Here is a 16138-nt window from a genome sequence, read left to right as displayed (position 1 = left end):
GCATCGGGCCCTTGTGCACCGGGGGGCCCCTCCACGTCCTCTCCCTTTTTGCACTCAGACATCCCTGGCAGCCCAGAGCACATTTCTCTCCCTGTTGGTGTCTGGGCACAGGAACAGGGGCTCGCTGGGGCCTTGGGGGCTGCTCCCCGGCAGGTGCCCAGTGCCTGAGGGATTCGGGCTGCCTGGCAGCTCCTGGGATGCACCCACCTCCCAGGGAGACCACCCTGGTACCAGAGCTTGTGCCTCTGCCCCTACCTGGGGGCTGGAACCCTGCGTGCCCCAGGCAGGACCTGCAGACCCTGCAGCTCCCAGGCAGGGAGGTTGTGGAGGTTTGTCCTGCTTTGGGCCCAATACAACAACCAAGGAACAGCCCCATGGCTGCTCATTCAACTCCCACCCCCGCCAGACACACACACTCTGGGATGAGGAGGACAAAGCTCCTGGGTCAAGACAGAGAACACAGAGGGATCTTCACCGATGAAGGTCCTGAGCAAAACAGACTCAACTTGGGGAAAAAAATAATAATTTCACACCAATTACACACCCCAGGACACACACACCCAGAGCAGGGCTTGCAGATGTTACCCCAGCCCTCCCTTCTTCCCGAGCCCCAATCCCTTTGTTCCCAGTTTCTCTCCCTCCTTCCCCCCAGCAGCACAGGGGGACAGGGGATGGGGTTTAGAGTCAGTTCACAGGCTGGTGGTTCCTGCTGCTCCTGCCTCCTCAGGAAGAAGGATTCCTTACAGTCCTGCCCTGCTTCCCCACGGGGTCCCTCCCATGGCAGAGAGTCCTCCACGAACCTCTCCTTCCTGAGTCCTTCCCACCAGGTCCGGAGCTGCTCCAGCCTGGGCTTCCCACAGAGTCACGGGGGCTTTGGGAACAGCCACCTCCCCTGGTGCCGGGGGCTTCCACAGCTGTGTAATCAGAGTCCACTGGCAGCAAATCCTCTGGCCACAAAATGTAAGTCCAGGGGTCAAGTTCACCCCTCCTGGTGCCTTCAGGAAACGTTCCACCACATTCCTCCATGAGTGCAGGGCACAGCTGCCATCTTGCCATGGGCTGCAGGGAAACTTCTGCCTGGGCACCTTTTTCCCGTCTTCCTCACCAACCACCAGCACAGCTCTTCTCTTCCTCCTTCTCTGCTCAGGTGTTACCTCAGTTCTTCCATATGTTAATTGCAGAGGTGCATCCATTGTCCCTCTAGTGGCTCCTTGGCTGGGTTTGAAGCAGGGGAGCTTCTCAGCTTCTTACCAGAGCCACTTCTGGGGCCCTTCCCCTGCTACCAAAACCCCACCAAACCAAACCAGAACAAGGGCTCTGGGGCAGCAGCCACTGTTTGTTTTCCCATGTGTTTGCAGCACAAATTTGGCAAATACAGGAGGCCTTTTCCCTGTTTTTTAAGAATCCGTGCATCCATCCCAAAGAGCTGTGGCATCAGCACCTGAACTGTGTCAGTGGAAGGAGGAGAAGCACGAAGACAATGGCACCAAGGCAGGACATCTGCTTCTCGTGCTGTCGTCTTACCCCTATGGGCAGAGAGGCTAATGCCTGGTATGCAAGGCAGATGAGATGTGGCTAAAACCAAGTGAGATGTGACCAAAAAACTCGAGGAAAATCTTTTAGATGTCTGTTCAATTCATTACATCTTATTCATTCGTGAGGGCAGGTATTTCTGCCTTGTTTTTTTTTTCCTGTATATAGAGACAAATAATAACTGTCAGGAAAACATTCTGTTCTGGCAAGCCTGAAAGCTTCTGCTCCACTATACCAGCAGTATGGGAGTGTACAGAGATGTAGAAAAAAAAGACCAAACCTCACCTGCTGAGATGATTGTTATGTCACCATCACCCCCTCGCCTCCCCTCACAACCCGGATGAGTTTTGCCTATCCACAAATGGGTCTAGGGACATGTTTTTTTTTAATAAGAAATCAGTGAATCTGACTGGTTCTCTAGTGCTAACGTACTAGTCCAGGCAAGCACTAATAAGAAGGTATGCTGAGCTGGAGGCCAGTCCTCTGTGTAGCCCACCCGTGGGACCACCATGGGGTAACAGCCCCCTGCAGGCATTACACATGCAACACCAGGGAAACAAGGGCTCTCCACCAGCAGTCAGAGCTCTTGTGTTAGGAACACCAACACTGAAAGCTGTAGTGTTTCCAGCCCCTGAACACAGTTGCCATCATTTTAACACACTACACTGCTCTCCCTTCCCTAAAAACATCACGGGCAGCTCTGCTCCATGTCCTGGTGGATGGTGGCTGGAGGGGGGGGTGGAGGCTTGGTGCTGCTGTTTTGTCTGACTGAGGGGTGGTGGGATGGGGTTGGAAGGGTAAAAGGACAGAGTGGGCACCAGCCAATGACTTCTTATGGCACCCAAAGGAAGTTATCCTTGACTGTAACCACCAAAACCTTGGCTGTGACTGAAGAGCTCCCATGCACAGTCCAGGGAGTTGCGAGTTGCCTGGTTTTGGAAATGCATCCTGTGGCAAGGGCCAGGAGTTCCTGTGTGATTTGAAAGAGCTTGTGAGTTTAACCCACAGTCTGAAGGGACAGACCACATGCCATTAGACACAAAGGCACAACACTAAATTATGTATTTTCAAATGACTGATCCTACATATAAGATAAAATAAAATCTGGGAGGAAGAAAAAGCTGTCTAGGTAGCAAGGATGTAGGCAATCACTCTTCCAGCCTCCCAACTTCAAAGAAATCACTAGACCCTTTTTCCAGATTGAAATGCACAGTGATAAATAAGGTGGAACTAACTGGCATACACTGAATTTCACAGTTCATTTTCTTCTTGCCTCACCCTGTCCTTTGCCTACAGTTCACCTCTCCAGCTGGCATGGGGAGGTGATCTACCTCTGCCTTTCCTCTGCAATGTCTAAATGGTTTCTACTAAAATGGCAGTTTCTGTGCTGATCTCAGCTACGCAGCTTGCTTGATAATCCACCACTTACCCTCTGTCTCTCATCTAAAAGAGGGGTGCTGAGAGGCTTAATTAATTAAGTGGTCCTAAAATGCTTTTAGAATTGCACTTGACTTCCACCTCTGCATAAATGCAGGATGTTGGAGCAACAGTGTGACCGAGTGCGTCATGAAAGCAGAGTAGAACCAGGCAAAACACAATTACAGAAACACCAAGTTTTTCCTCATAGACTAACTTTTCTTGGAGTACCACTATCATGTTAATTTACTGGCACAGATGCTTCCAATCATAATTAACCAAAACAGAGACAGCAACTGAGGCTGCAGGACATGATGCTGGAAACACATACATCTTTTAGGAGTGAAAATCCCAGTGCATGGATTTGCAACCACTTTAAACACAACAGGTTTGAAAAAAGAGGCAGGAGTAAGGGCTGCCTTCAGCTTCATGACCTGAAGTTTTAGTCTGGGATGCTTACAGAGGCAAGTGAAGGACTACTGTGCTGACAAGTCAAGCTTGCCCAATCTAGGGATATGTGATAAGGACTGCCTTGGGCCTATGGACCAGCCACAGCATTTTGAAGTCAACATTCCCCTTTCTCTTAACGGATACATGCAGGAATTCTCCCTTCACTGTGGTCTGAGAGAAAAATGTCCACACTCACCCTGCTCCTCATTCCATGGGGGATCAATGCTGACTATTCTGGTAGTGGTAGAACCCAGCAGGCAGCTGTTTCAGAAGGATCTGAACAGACTGCAAGTCCTCACTTCCAGGAAGTCTGCTGTTGGAACACAGAGGGAAAGAAGGGAGGCCAAGGGGAAGTGGTCGCTATTCCTCAGTTTCTTTCCAATTACCCTGAAGAATGAGGGACCAGCAAAGAAATATTTGAGTTTTTAAAAGCTGCGCACAATAACAAAAAGAGTCATGCTCAGGACACATTAAAAGGGAAGCCATTAAAAGCTGTATCACTGACACCTGAATGTCTAGAAAAGTCTCAGCTAATGTGTGGCAAGGATGAAATCCTAACATGCTACTCAAATGGAGGATTCCCTTCTGCAGCAAAGGCAGTTTAAGGCCCTGCAAACTCCCAGGGCTTTTTGATTTCCGGGTAGTACCTGCTGAATGGGTTGGAGCCAGTTCAGATAGCACCTGGCAGAAGTTTTTGCCCTGAAAGGAAGAACTCCCCCCAAAGCCTGCAGTGAGACTGCAGGACTGATGGGCAGCAAGGTGCTTCAGAGCTGTTTTGGCTGTGCTCCTGTGGAAACTTCAGGCTTGCAGAGAGAGGCAAAACAGCTTCTCAGATCAGGAGACAGCCAAGACCTGGCTGCCTCTTGTTGAGTGGAGGAGTCCTGGTGTGGTTCTGGCCTGTTCTGCTCATCTGGGCCATGATAATGCACGGGAAAGAGCTCTGGAGGAGATGGGTCAGGAATAAGATCAGCCGCTGAGCAATGCCAGGGTTCTAGTGCAAAATCTGCATTTTTATTAAAGACATATTTTTGAAGGCCCATTCAAAAATACATTGTGCTCAGTAAAAATTAACCATTTTCATGCTGATAATTAAGGTTACCACAGGAATTTTTTTGTTTTCTCTTTTAGAATATTTACAGCAACAATAGAAATTGTACAGAAGAATGAAATACATGCCCAAAAAAAATAAATTGGTAAGGTGTACCAACAACATGATACAAAGGGTTGTATACAAACACTTTACAAATGGTTTATTAACTTGCATGAAGTAATCTGTAAATATTTAACACATTTTAAAATCAATTTGTATTCCAGGATTAAAAAGGTTAACACCACATCACATCCCTTCCACAACAGAAAGTATGGTAGATTTAAAGGTTTGTGCGCTTCAAATTTCTAGGAACTGTTAAAAAAACATCAGGGAATCTTAACCATAAATTTGGAAGTTTTGAAGGCTACCTCCCCAGCCTGTTATTTCTGGAAATAGTCTGTACTGGCAGATTGTGAAAAAAGATCACGTTTTTCTAAACCTTATTCTCCCTTCCTTCTCCTAAATGACATAAATTCAGAATTGAGCATTTCACAGTGGAGATCTAAGCAGTCCTGGAAGTCCTTAGCAGATAAACCAGATTTTAAAAAGTCCTGCATAGAATTTCCAACAAAATTATGGTTTCATGGAAGATTTTAGTGTATTGTTCCATATAAACCAAATATATATAGATGTTACTCCTTTTGATTAGACATATCCTTCAGTAGTACGAGTCTAAGATGTGCACTAGCAAAAAAAAAAAAAAAAAGTGGGAAGAAAAGCACAGTGGAGATTGTTACCTACACTTAAAGTTTGCCTTGTTACTAAGCAGTTGAAAGCTCTGCCACTTAAATTACATGTCAATAGTTTACACCAAAAGGTTCATATCCTACAGGAAACTTGAATAGTGGCTTCCATCTTGCGCTATGAACATGCTCCAATGTTGCTAATGGAAAACACTACAAAAGCAGTTACTTCACAACACATTTCTACATCTGTACAATTGAGATGCCACCTTGCATTTCTCAGAATGGCTCCAGAGAAACAATGCCCTGTGAAAACAGAGACCTGGTGGAACAAAGCGCCTGGCAGGCGGTGTGTTCTGCTGGGGGCACGATGAGGTACAGTATCTCACCCAGATGAAATGGGAAATTAAAATGAAGAGAATCCTGAGCAAGTCTATAAGGATAGCTGTTTGCATAAAACAGCAAAGAGGGTGGAGTAGTAGATAAGGCCTCTAACTCCCTGATAATCTGCACTAGATAAACAACAAAGAACAAGGCAACTGCAATATTTGAGAACCAGAAGGGGAAGGGCAAGGGAAGACTGCAAAGCAGTGCAAAGGATGGCATTGGGATTCTAGGAGAGCTCAGATGGCTTGGAGGTTTCAGAAGTATACCAGATGAAGGCCCAGCAAGATTTTATTACTTGGATGCTAACAGTACCTAGAGGAAGAATCTTTTTTTATGTCTGTTCAGAATTTGGAGTCAATAATAAGCTCAGAACAAACAAACCAAAGCTCCAACACATTCTGCAAGAGAGAGGAGGTAGATTGACTTGCAGAGAAGACAAGAGATGTGTAGAATCACTCTTAGCCTTACAATCACAAATTCCATGTTCAGACCCTTGGGCCATGTCTCAAGAGTCACTTCTGCCCAGCTGCATATTTTGAGTTACATTCTAGAAGAGCCTGAGAAACAATCTGATTTGGGGAAACAAAAGCATCCAAACACTGCAGGGCTGGTCCTTTCACACTTCTCATGCATCTTCCACTTAGTTTGTCAAAAAAAAAGCGCCAACTTTTGCGCCAAACGATTGGCTGTACAGAAGGTAACAAATAAGCATTCAAGTGGAACTTGAAGCAAGTAAAATTCAGACCTAATCCATCAGATTTACCTATGCTGTCTTATGCAGTAGCTGTTAAGACAGTCCACTGAGAGAACAGATGACCTAACACAGCTTTTCTCTTCCATTTCAAACAGGATCTCCTATAATATTTGCTTTGCTTAATTTTAATGAAATTTGCTTTGCCAAATGAGAAATCTTCTGTTTCAGTACTTCTGAACCAAATGATGTGCACAAGCCTTCACTTGCCTGACAAGCCTGAGCATTGATGCACTTGCTGCTGGACCCTTTGAATAAGAAGCCAACACCTAGAACTGCAGAGCTGTGTTCTATCAAGAATTCACTCAGATTTTTCCCTTTTAAACACAGGCCAGAAGTTAAATGGCTTTTCTCCTCATTCACTACAAACCAAGTTAATGCATGGTTATTATCACGATACCATTAGTGAGAGCTGTGTAGGTAAAGGCACCTATTCTTAAATAGTGTCCTGATTTGAAGATCATTTTAAAAGCGTTACATAGGGCACATCACCTTTCCAGTCATCTCCTGTGACACTCCTGTTCTGCATGGTGGGCACTTACATGAACCACTGCCCAGATGCATGGTTTATAATATAATCCAATTAACACCTGTATTATGTATGCTAGCTGGAATGGAAAAAAATAAACATTTCTTGCCACCCCACAATTTGCAGTATATTATCTATGGCTATCCTTTTCATACTCTTTGTGTAACTGGGCTTCAGGTGTTCTCCCAGCTCTACTCTGACAGTGTTCAACACATACAGAATTAATTACATGCAGATCTTTTTGAAGCATGTCTCATCACCAAATCATTTTAAGCCAAAAAAAACCAAGACACAAATTAAAACTAAAAACACCTGTAGAGCATGGCTCCCCTCAAAAGCAGCTGGGTTCTGCCTTAGCTAAACAGATCACAACAGTGCTTTAAGAGTGATATAATCTATGTTCCATTCTTTCAAGGGAGGTTTACAGCACTGAATTGTTCAGAAGTCATAGGTTTTTTGGGGTGAACACATGAAATTTTTCTGGGTGAACGTCTGCTCAGCTAACAGCAACAGCAGCTTTTGAAGAAAAAAGAAGTTGGTGTGCAGCTTTTTGTACTAGCAAGATTCATCTCTAAAGAGACCTAAATGCAATGACAAGGAATGGCCAAAAGCCTATCACAGGACACTGCTTCTCCAAGAATCACTCCAGCTTTGCTCCCAGAAACAAGTTGGTGTAGCAGAGAGAAAGGTGATGAGCCTAAGGACAGTGTGAGGGTGCCTCATAGGTTTGGAAGTTTGAAGCCTGCTTTACTATCAATCTGAAAGAGCCAGTATCTGTAAACAGAGAGGTGTCAGGACCCACATATCTAGGTGGGTCTGACTTGGTATCAGAAATCCAAGCTTGGTGTCAGTCCCAAGCCCTGGGGGATGGGGAACATGTTAGGAAGGGACCAAATCTGGGATCGCTGACTTCCTGCCAACAACTCTGGCCGGTGCTCTGTGCTGACAACCTGTCAGCAGAACAATGAATCTTGGACTGCACTAAATGGAGCAAAAAGCTTTAAAAAACCCTAAGGGACTGTTCCCTGTGGTCAGGTCTCTTGAAAAAAAAAAACAAAAAACAGGGGGTTGTTTAAGGTTAATACATTTACATGGAAGTTCTAAAGGACAGCTTAAACACATACTTCATATTCACATACACATATTTCATTCAAGATGAGCTTAAGGTGCATCTTTTTCAGTTAAGAAGAGCTGAAGAGCTATAGCAAAAACATACAGACAAGTTTAGGCAGGTGAAATTCTGCAAAATTATTATAATGAATTTCTGAAACTTAGTTTCTTTTCTATTCACATCATTAATGATGCCATAAGGCAAAAAAGATTGCCAAAGAATAAAATGCAGTTTAACTACAATACTTTATAGTAAGTAAATCTACAGAACATGTAGCACAAGACTCAGAGACCAGTGAAGAGGAAAGCTCACACTTAAAAAACAGCTTGCTCTGTAATTCTCCTCCCCTTTACTGAGCCAGCAACACTCAGTCACTATAATAAGATTCCTTTGGAAGCCTCAACAAAATTACATTAGCAATATTCTAAATATTGGGAAGTTAGACCAGGTTAAAAATACACAATTTATTGCAGCACCAGCTGGCTGAGCTGCTGGAAGTTCTTTCCAACAGAAGGAAGAAAACACTACATACATTCAACACAGTTTAGTATTCAACTGAAATCTCCTATGGTTTGTTGAATGCAAGAAGAAAACATAGCAGGAAGGGGAAACAACTTTCTGTAAATATGGGCCACCAAATACTTGGAACATTCCTTGGGTCACCCTTGAAGCTTTGCTAACTACTTTAAACAGCTATATGTACAGTCAGAGATTACCCTGATTTAACTTATGGGGTACTGAGAAAAAAAATCCTTTGGAAACATTTTTCCTTGCTAGAAGTCAGAACAGCCACATACAGGCCAGCATCATCACCCCTATCATGAAGCTCCTACCACCAAGCTAAAAGTCTTGCAGAGGCAAAAGGATACTATCCACAAAGTACAGAAGAGCCTAGTCTGAACACCCCCTTGGAGACACTCATATCCTACTCCTGAGAGTCCCACTCTCGGACACTGCTGCTGGGAGGGATTTCAGTGGCATCAGCTCATTTCAAAGTTGAGAACGGGACTAACCTCATTGTCCTAAATGTCCAGGATTGCTAAAATGTGCTGCTAAGCTCTGACAGGGATGACTAGTAGTTATCACAGTGTCCGCCCTGGATGCACACTGAGCTTACTAAAAATGGAATACTTGATAATGTCTACTGTATTTATATGTGCTAGATATATGATATATCATATATATCTAGAGATCATATATATGTATAGGAAAACATACGCACATTTCTTGCAGGCAACTGACGAAGAAAAAATCTTATTTTGTGATTTTTCAACTTCACTAGATTTACTTTTAGCCCTGGACAAACCTGATGTAACATCTCTCCATATTGTCCTTTCTGACAAATATTTTTAGAGTATCGTTGCCAAATTTGTCTTTGTTAAAACTTTGGTATGACTTGAGAGGTACTGAACAGCATGTCCATTTTGCATTGTTATCCAAGTAGGAAGTTCAGGTCTTACTGCCTGGCTGCTTCTCTAAACAAGATCTATGGCTAAATCGTTGCACTTACATTCAGGCTAATCTCTTTTTGGAAAAGACAACATATTTGCAAGTACAAGGGTCTTATGAGGAGAGCATCTAGAAAACGAACTATGCTGCAGAGTAATGAGGGAGCTGAACAAATGTGTTTAAAAAGGAAAGGTTGTATTGTTCTGACACTACAGGCCTGACTCTCCTCTTATTGCACAAAGGTTAGACTGGCATAATTCTTTTGACTCTTACTGGCTCACCTTTGACTTAGTTTAATAGTAATAACAGAGGAATCAGGTTGTGTATTTGCTACACTTGACATTCACCAATGTAAAGGCAGTTGTAACAAGGCTGTACAGGAAACTGGAACCCAAAATCTACTATTTTGCTGAGACTGGTAACTGAACTGTGTACAGGAATATTCAGATAGTAAGACCTAAGGAGAAAATAAGCTGCATGGCAACCTTCTCCCTCAATATCCAAATACCGGCTTTAAATACATCCTGAAATATATAAAAAAAGTGCAAGAGTAGTTTAAATTTAGGTACAGTGCTTATCTTATTAATTAATTGATTGCTAGACAAGGTGTAAAATACACATATGCATAAAAGCTTATACCATGATCTGCAGTGCCATGCTATGCTTAAGTGTTAAGGTTTGGCATTTAACTTGCAATTCATGCTATGTTTCTTTGGTTTTCACCCCTGCTATTAAGTGGAAGAGCACCTGCTTTAGCTTGTAGTCGTGGGGCACTTTATCTCTTTAAAGGAAACAGAAATTTGGTACTGGGGTCCTGTGCTCTTGATGCAGATGCAGAAATCCCATTAATATTACCAGGAGAGCTGAGGACACAGGGGAGAACATACCACATTTAGATTACTGTACAGTTCTGCAGTCTCTTACACTTAGCCAATACTTCCAACAAAATAGCCCATGATAAAGCCTGGAACTGAATGTTGTCTTCTGTTTGTTACCCATACCGCCTTATTATACCAGGCTCTCATAGCTGAGCAAGATTCATACTGTTACAGTCACATTTGTATCCACATTCAACTTCCTTTTATTAGAAGTATAATACTGCACTTTATATCACAAATGTATAAAAATATGGCAGATAGTGTCATAACAATACTTTTCTTTTAAATGAGTATATTTAAAAAACAGACAGTTATTTTCCATTTATTTATATTTATATATAGAATAAAATACTCCTGATGCAATATATAAATGTTACTGTTAGGTTTTTTTTTATAGAAACTACTGTAGCTGTTGCACTGCTTCACAATGTTTCAAACAGCTCAAAATAACTTTACATTATAACATAAAAGATATGATTATAACAGTACGATATTAGGTCATCATAAATAAATATTACAAATCCTATCAAATATGGAAGTTTAAAAAACAAATTTAAGACATACAGTTTAACTTTAAACCCTTAACAGGGATACACTTTTATCACATAAACCCCACTGTTTTTACTAGGCAGCGAAAAATGTAGTAAGGGCATAGGTCTAGACATGAATGTTTTCACCTTGATAAGTGCCAACACATACCAGAAGTCTCCCAGCTTTCAGACAGAGAGGTGCACTAAGCTGGAATGTAAAAGAGAAAACGGCAATTCATTTTTCTCCCTGACTGGCACGCTCTGCCTGGCATCCACCAACATTTCTGATGACTGGTAACTCATAATTCAACTTGTTTCCCTGTATAATCCCTGACTCTCACTGCGGTGCCCACCAGCAAGGCTCCACAGGTACATATTGCACGCCTTTGTAAAGCTGAAAATGCAGTCTTACCACCACCACCACTCCCCTACGCTGACCTCCACCTGACCTGGCCTCTCCGCAGTGCAGTTACAGGGCTGTCTCCTTCAAATCGTTCAGATTCGGCATCCGCAACCGGTTCGTGCGGTTGTACGTGTGCCCGTTCTGTCCACTCTTGGCAGGCAGCTGCTCCGAGTAGGGGGCCCCGTCGCTCGCGCTCCTGTTGACGGGGGAGACGTGCCAGGTGGGCTCCAGAGGGCTGGGGATCTGCGCGCCCCCCCCTCCCACCCCCGGTTGCTGCCGCCGCTGCCGGAGCTTTGGCTCATGGGGTGAATTCGCACTTCAGAAAAAGCAGGCTTGGCTGGCTGGCTGGGCAGGGGCTGGAAGCGAGGCTCTGCTGGCACCGTGGGATTTGAAGAGGAGAGGTGCAGGAACTTCCGAAGGGATTTCAATGGCTGGCTCTGAAAGACACGAGGACAAGCCCTTGGCCTTCTGCTCTCCATCGTGTCAGACTGCCCACAGCAAAACTGAACGTATCCTAAACTTCACAGCGCTTCTTAGCTTTCAAAAGGTATTCATTTGGAATAGTTCACTCCAAGGTAAGACCACACACCCAAGAAAATGTCTTCTCGTTATGATTCAACCTATTAGCTACCCCTTTTCTACATCCCCCACAAATTTGTTCTCATCAATTTTTTTGACCTTGTTTTCTACAAAAGCAGAGGCTCAGATAACTGCACTAGCTGTCCATCTGTCACTACTGCTGTTAATTTTAGTGCCTCTGCCCCATTTTGTGAGGCCCAGATATCAGCCACGCAAAGTTCCTAAACATTTTGTGAACATCTGTTAGGGGCTTGAGAGAGCCTTGAGTTATCCCCTGCACTGAGAACAAGGGCTGGCAGAACTCTGCAGTTAGACATTTTGTTTGCTGTCAGCTGTGTGATGAGCTGCTCTAATCCCTCACAGCTTCCTCAACTGGTGAGCATGTTGAAGGAAAATGGAGACATAAGGTTACTGAAATGGGTAGCAAGTGCCTGGGGAAGCCTGAGTTCACAGTGGTATGATCACAGCCTCATTAAATTCCACGGCTCACAGAGCAACTTGCTTCCTCAAACAACTGCAGCTGCAACCAACCCTCTTCTTTGGCTTTCAATGTTGTAACAGCACCAGACCATGGCACTGCGGCTCCCTCCCAAGCCCTGCTCCCCAGGCTGGATTTAGAACTGGAGAAAACAAAGCTGGGAGCATAGTGCAGCACTATGCTCCAATAATGTAGCTGGCTTAAACCACAGGTTTTGCCAGCTGAGGCAAAGCTGCACAGTAATGTGGTCAACAGCAAGTACCAAACTATGTCCACCAGCTGGGTGTCCTCAGGACGCACCATCCCTCGCAGAGCTAACTTGAGGGCTTTCCTACAGGCCTGCATAGCTACCACAGACACGCACTGAAACAAGGCTTGCCTTAATACAAAAACATAACCAATATTTTGAAAGGCTCAAACACTGCCATGGGGACATTTTGTCTCTCCTCTTCTCTCTGTCATTCATGTCTAGATTTTCAAAGAATTATGCAGGAGTGGAGGCACGTGATTTTTTTACATTCAGTGAATGGGGAGGTTGGGAAATAGTGTCAAATGCAATTTTTCTATTCACTAGAGAAAAAGCTGACAAGATACCTCAGCAATGTTAAAATACAGGAAACCGATAATGCCACTTACATGAGGCTGAATTTCTGTCATCTTCTCAGGATGCCAATCCTTCTGCCTGCTGCTCTGGTGAGTAGAAGAATGAATGGCTTTCTGTAATGCCATGAGATCCTGACCATCGCTGCTAGGCATCTGCAACAAAATATCAGATACTGGTTTCCTAATATACTCTTACAAACAGCTGTAAATAATTTCCCCCAGCTAATTACAGAACGTAAGTGAAGCCCATTACTGCAGCAGAATTGCAATGACCTTTCAATATTTTTCCCCATAGTAAGAGCAAGTGGCTGTGGATATCATGCAGATTTGCTGTATGTAGCCCTTAAAGCATTCACATGCTGTTAGTGTTATTTGCTGTAAGAGAGAGCAGTTAAACAAGGCTTCAAAAATAATAATAAAAAATAAACTTTTGAGCCTCATCTTCATTTTAAAAGCATTCCATATTGCAGTTAAGACCATGGATCAGTTCTATAAATTTGTTCCTGAGTGAAGCAGACCAAAATCTCGCTAAACTGACGTGTGGCTGATTTTGTAATCACAAAACCAAAAGCTCTTCCCTTCCCCATCTCTCTCCTCCTCCACAAAGATCCCAAAATAAACCAAAAATTAAGAAACTCCTCACCTTCCCCGAACAAGCTGAAAATTGAAAAAAAATACATGGCAGAAGGATAATTTAAAACTTATGAATTTTATATAATTTCAAGAATTAGAAGCAAAAAGGACTGTTAAAATTTAACCTATTTTGAATGTAAGCTATCTTTTATCAGGAACAATCAGGACAAACACAAAACACAGAAGAGGCATAAGCTAAAATTTAGTTTTCAGATAATGTATTAATATTATTTTTTTAATTAATAAAAGAGCAGTTTGCATAAAAAATGTACTTCCAATATAGGTCTAAAACAAATCAGGTTCATTTTTTCCTGATTAAAACAGAATGAGACAGTTTCATTTTAAACACACAGGATTTCACAAGTATTTTCCTCCTTCAGTCTTTTTGTCCCAGGGTTCATTCTTCCTGGAACTGTATATGTCACATTTTCAGTATCTCAAATACTAAGAAAAATTTTTTAGGCACAGAACTGCCAATTTTACTTAAATTTATTGAACTGGCCCAAGATACTTAACTGGCATGAAGAGAAAGTGATCCCATGAAAATAAAATACATGCTGCTGTAGTCAGTAAAACAGGTTTACTGGAGCTTTTTACAGTGCTACTGTACTTAAAAATTAATACCATGGGTAGAGTGACTACAGGAAGCTTTTTCAAAGAAGAACTATGCTTTAAATTATTCTTTGAATTAAAAAGAGGAAAGAGGGATTTCTTGATGCTTGGATTCTCTCCGTTGGTTGAGTCTGTCTGCAATATAAGATACAAAAGCTAAATGCATAGTATTTAAATTCAAGAGGTCTGTCCTTACTATATTAAGTTGTTTTTTTTTAATTCTGACAATATATGGTATCAATCCTGTAATCTGCTTTGGGAAAATACAATAGCAATCAAATGGAAAAAGCATATGGAACAAATGCAAAGAATTTGATACATATAAAGCATGTAAAAAGAGATCAATACACCTGTTCTTAAATCCATGTTCATTAGGAACGCAGAGTGTTTTAAAGCCTTTCTGAAACAAATGGTAGGTCTCGTTGAGCTTTAATGAGCTCAAATCCTGTAATTCTGGCAATCATTTGTTACTCGTGATAATGACCTAAAGCAGTAAGATATTTCTTAATTTATATAAATGAACTACCAAAAATACACTAACAATAATAGCAATTGGTTTCAGAATGAGCAGTTTTGATAGCTGCCTCTCTCAAAGAATTATCTTTTTAACTTGTAGAAAGAGTTAGGGGTCCAAGATGAATTCTTTCAGTTCTGACAAAAGTACACCTTCAACAACTTTGTGGAGAACTGCAAGGGCTGTTTTATTTTAATTTTTGTCATACAATCAAAGAGAATACCAAGGGATGCACGAATAAAAATCAGAACTATCAAGTATTAAAATGATTAATGGCACTATTTATCCCCTGCTCAGGTAGGCATTATAGCACAATATAATGATTATATGACTAAAGAGAACAATGGGCGCACTACAAAAAGCGAGGGTTTCCCAACAGTTTTCGGCTTCTAGATTCCATCCAAGTTAATGAAAGAGAGAGTCACTCTTTAGCATAGCTTGTTTAGGAACTTAATGGTTGGAAGAATTTCCTGTTTCAAGTTCTGTACATTAAAAAGGAATCAAAGCATTGCTAGGAGAAATGCTCCCCTGCAACTGTTTTTTCCAGAGGAGGTAATTTCTTCAGACCCATAGCTTGCAATATGGGCCAAAATTTGCAAAACTCAGGTTCCTTGGAATACACTGCCTCTTGACACTCTGCACAACCCTCATGGAAATCAAATTGTATGGTGGCAGATGACAGATAAAAAACATGACCCTAGCAATCCTCAAAGTCTTTTGCTACATTACTAAAAGACTCCAAACAAGACAAAAAGGAGAATGGTAAGAACAGCTCTGCAAAAACAATATTGCAAAGAATTCCCATAGCAGGCAGTAACAATTATTATACCATGAGGAACTGCACCTGGAGAACTCTATAGAGGACGATTAACAGGAACAACTCTGCAGGAGGAAGTGTTGGGAATTGGGATCAGTTCTGGGCCATCAGAGATTTTGAGAATTACATTATTAAGAAGACATCTTCAATCCAATTTCAGGTATCTTGTATGACTCTTATGATGATCACCAGTTAAATGAGACTTGCCAAAGGGTATCACAAGTAAACAGTAGCTAGCTATGATGTGTTTTTCAGTGTTGTGATAGTTCTCAGGTCTAGTTTGTTATTTGCTGTAGAAAAGTGTGTGTCAGAATAAGCAAGTGGAATTTCATACTTCTAGGACTCTGTAAGAATTATAAACCTCAGAAAAAGACTTGACTAGTCACAAGCTGTTAGACTTTTAATATGAATGCCTTCCCCCAGTAAAACGTAAGACGTTAGGAATGGTTAAGACACATCATCCTTATTACTGCCACAGGGTGCAGCAAGAAGACAGAGACTGTTATCAAGACATTGTCATGGAAAGAATTTTCATTTTTAACAGCTTGATCTCCTCTTAATGAGTATCTGAAATTATTCAAGCTCTACAATAATACATTTTATATTCTTGTAATGGTATCACCATACCATGCAAAAGAATCTGCTGGAACAATCACCATAAAACTTGGATCAGAACTAGGTTTCAAAGGGTC

The 16138-nt window shown here is 42.2% G+C and overlaps 1 protein-coding gene across 1 annotated transcript in view; it reads right to left on the bottom strand.

The window, feature by feature from the left end:
* Positions 1 to 11276: 11276 nt before the first annotated feature.
* Positions 11277 to 16138, bottom strand: part of CDKL5 (cyclin-dependent kinase-like 5) — a gene marked incomplete at its 5' end in the record, with an annotated part of 47958 nt that continues 43096 nt past the window's right edge. The window contains 4 exon segments of the mRNA XM_009997218.1: positions 11277 to 11458; positions 11461 to 11647; positions 12904 to 13023; positions 14128 to 14250. Coding sequence (XP_009995520.1) covers positions 11277 to 11458; positions 11461 to 11647; positions 12904 to 13023; positions 14128 to 14250 — 612 coding nt within the window.

The sequence above is a fragment of the Chaetura pelagica genome, unplaced genomic scaffold (genome assembly GCF_000747805.2).
Source record: "Chaetura pelagica isolate M959 unplaced genomic scaffold, ChaPel_1.0 scaffold80, whole genome shotgun sequence".
NCBI lineage: Eukaryota > Metazoa > Chordata > Aves > Apodiformes > Apodidae > Chaetura > Chaetura pelagica.
This window is presented reverse-complemented; position numbering and strand designations above follow the sequence as displayed.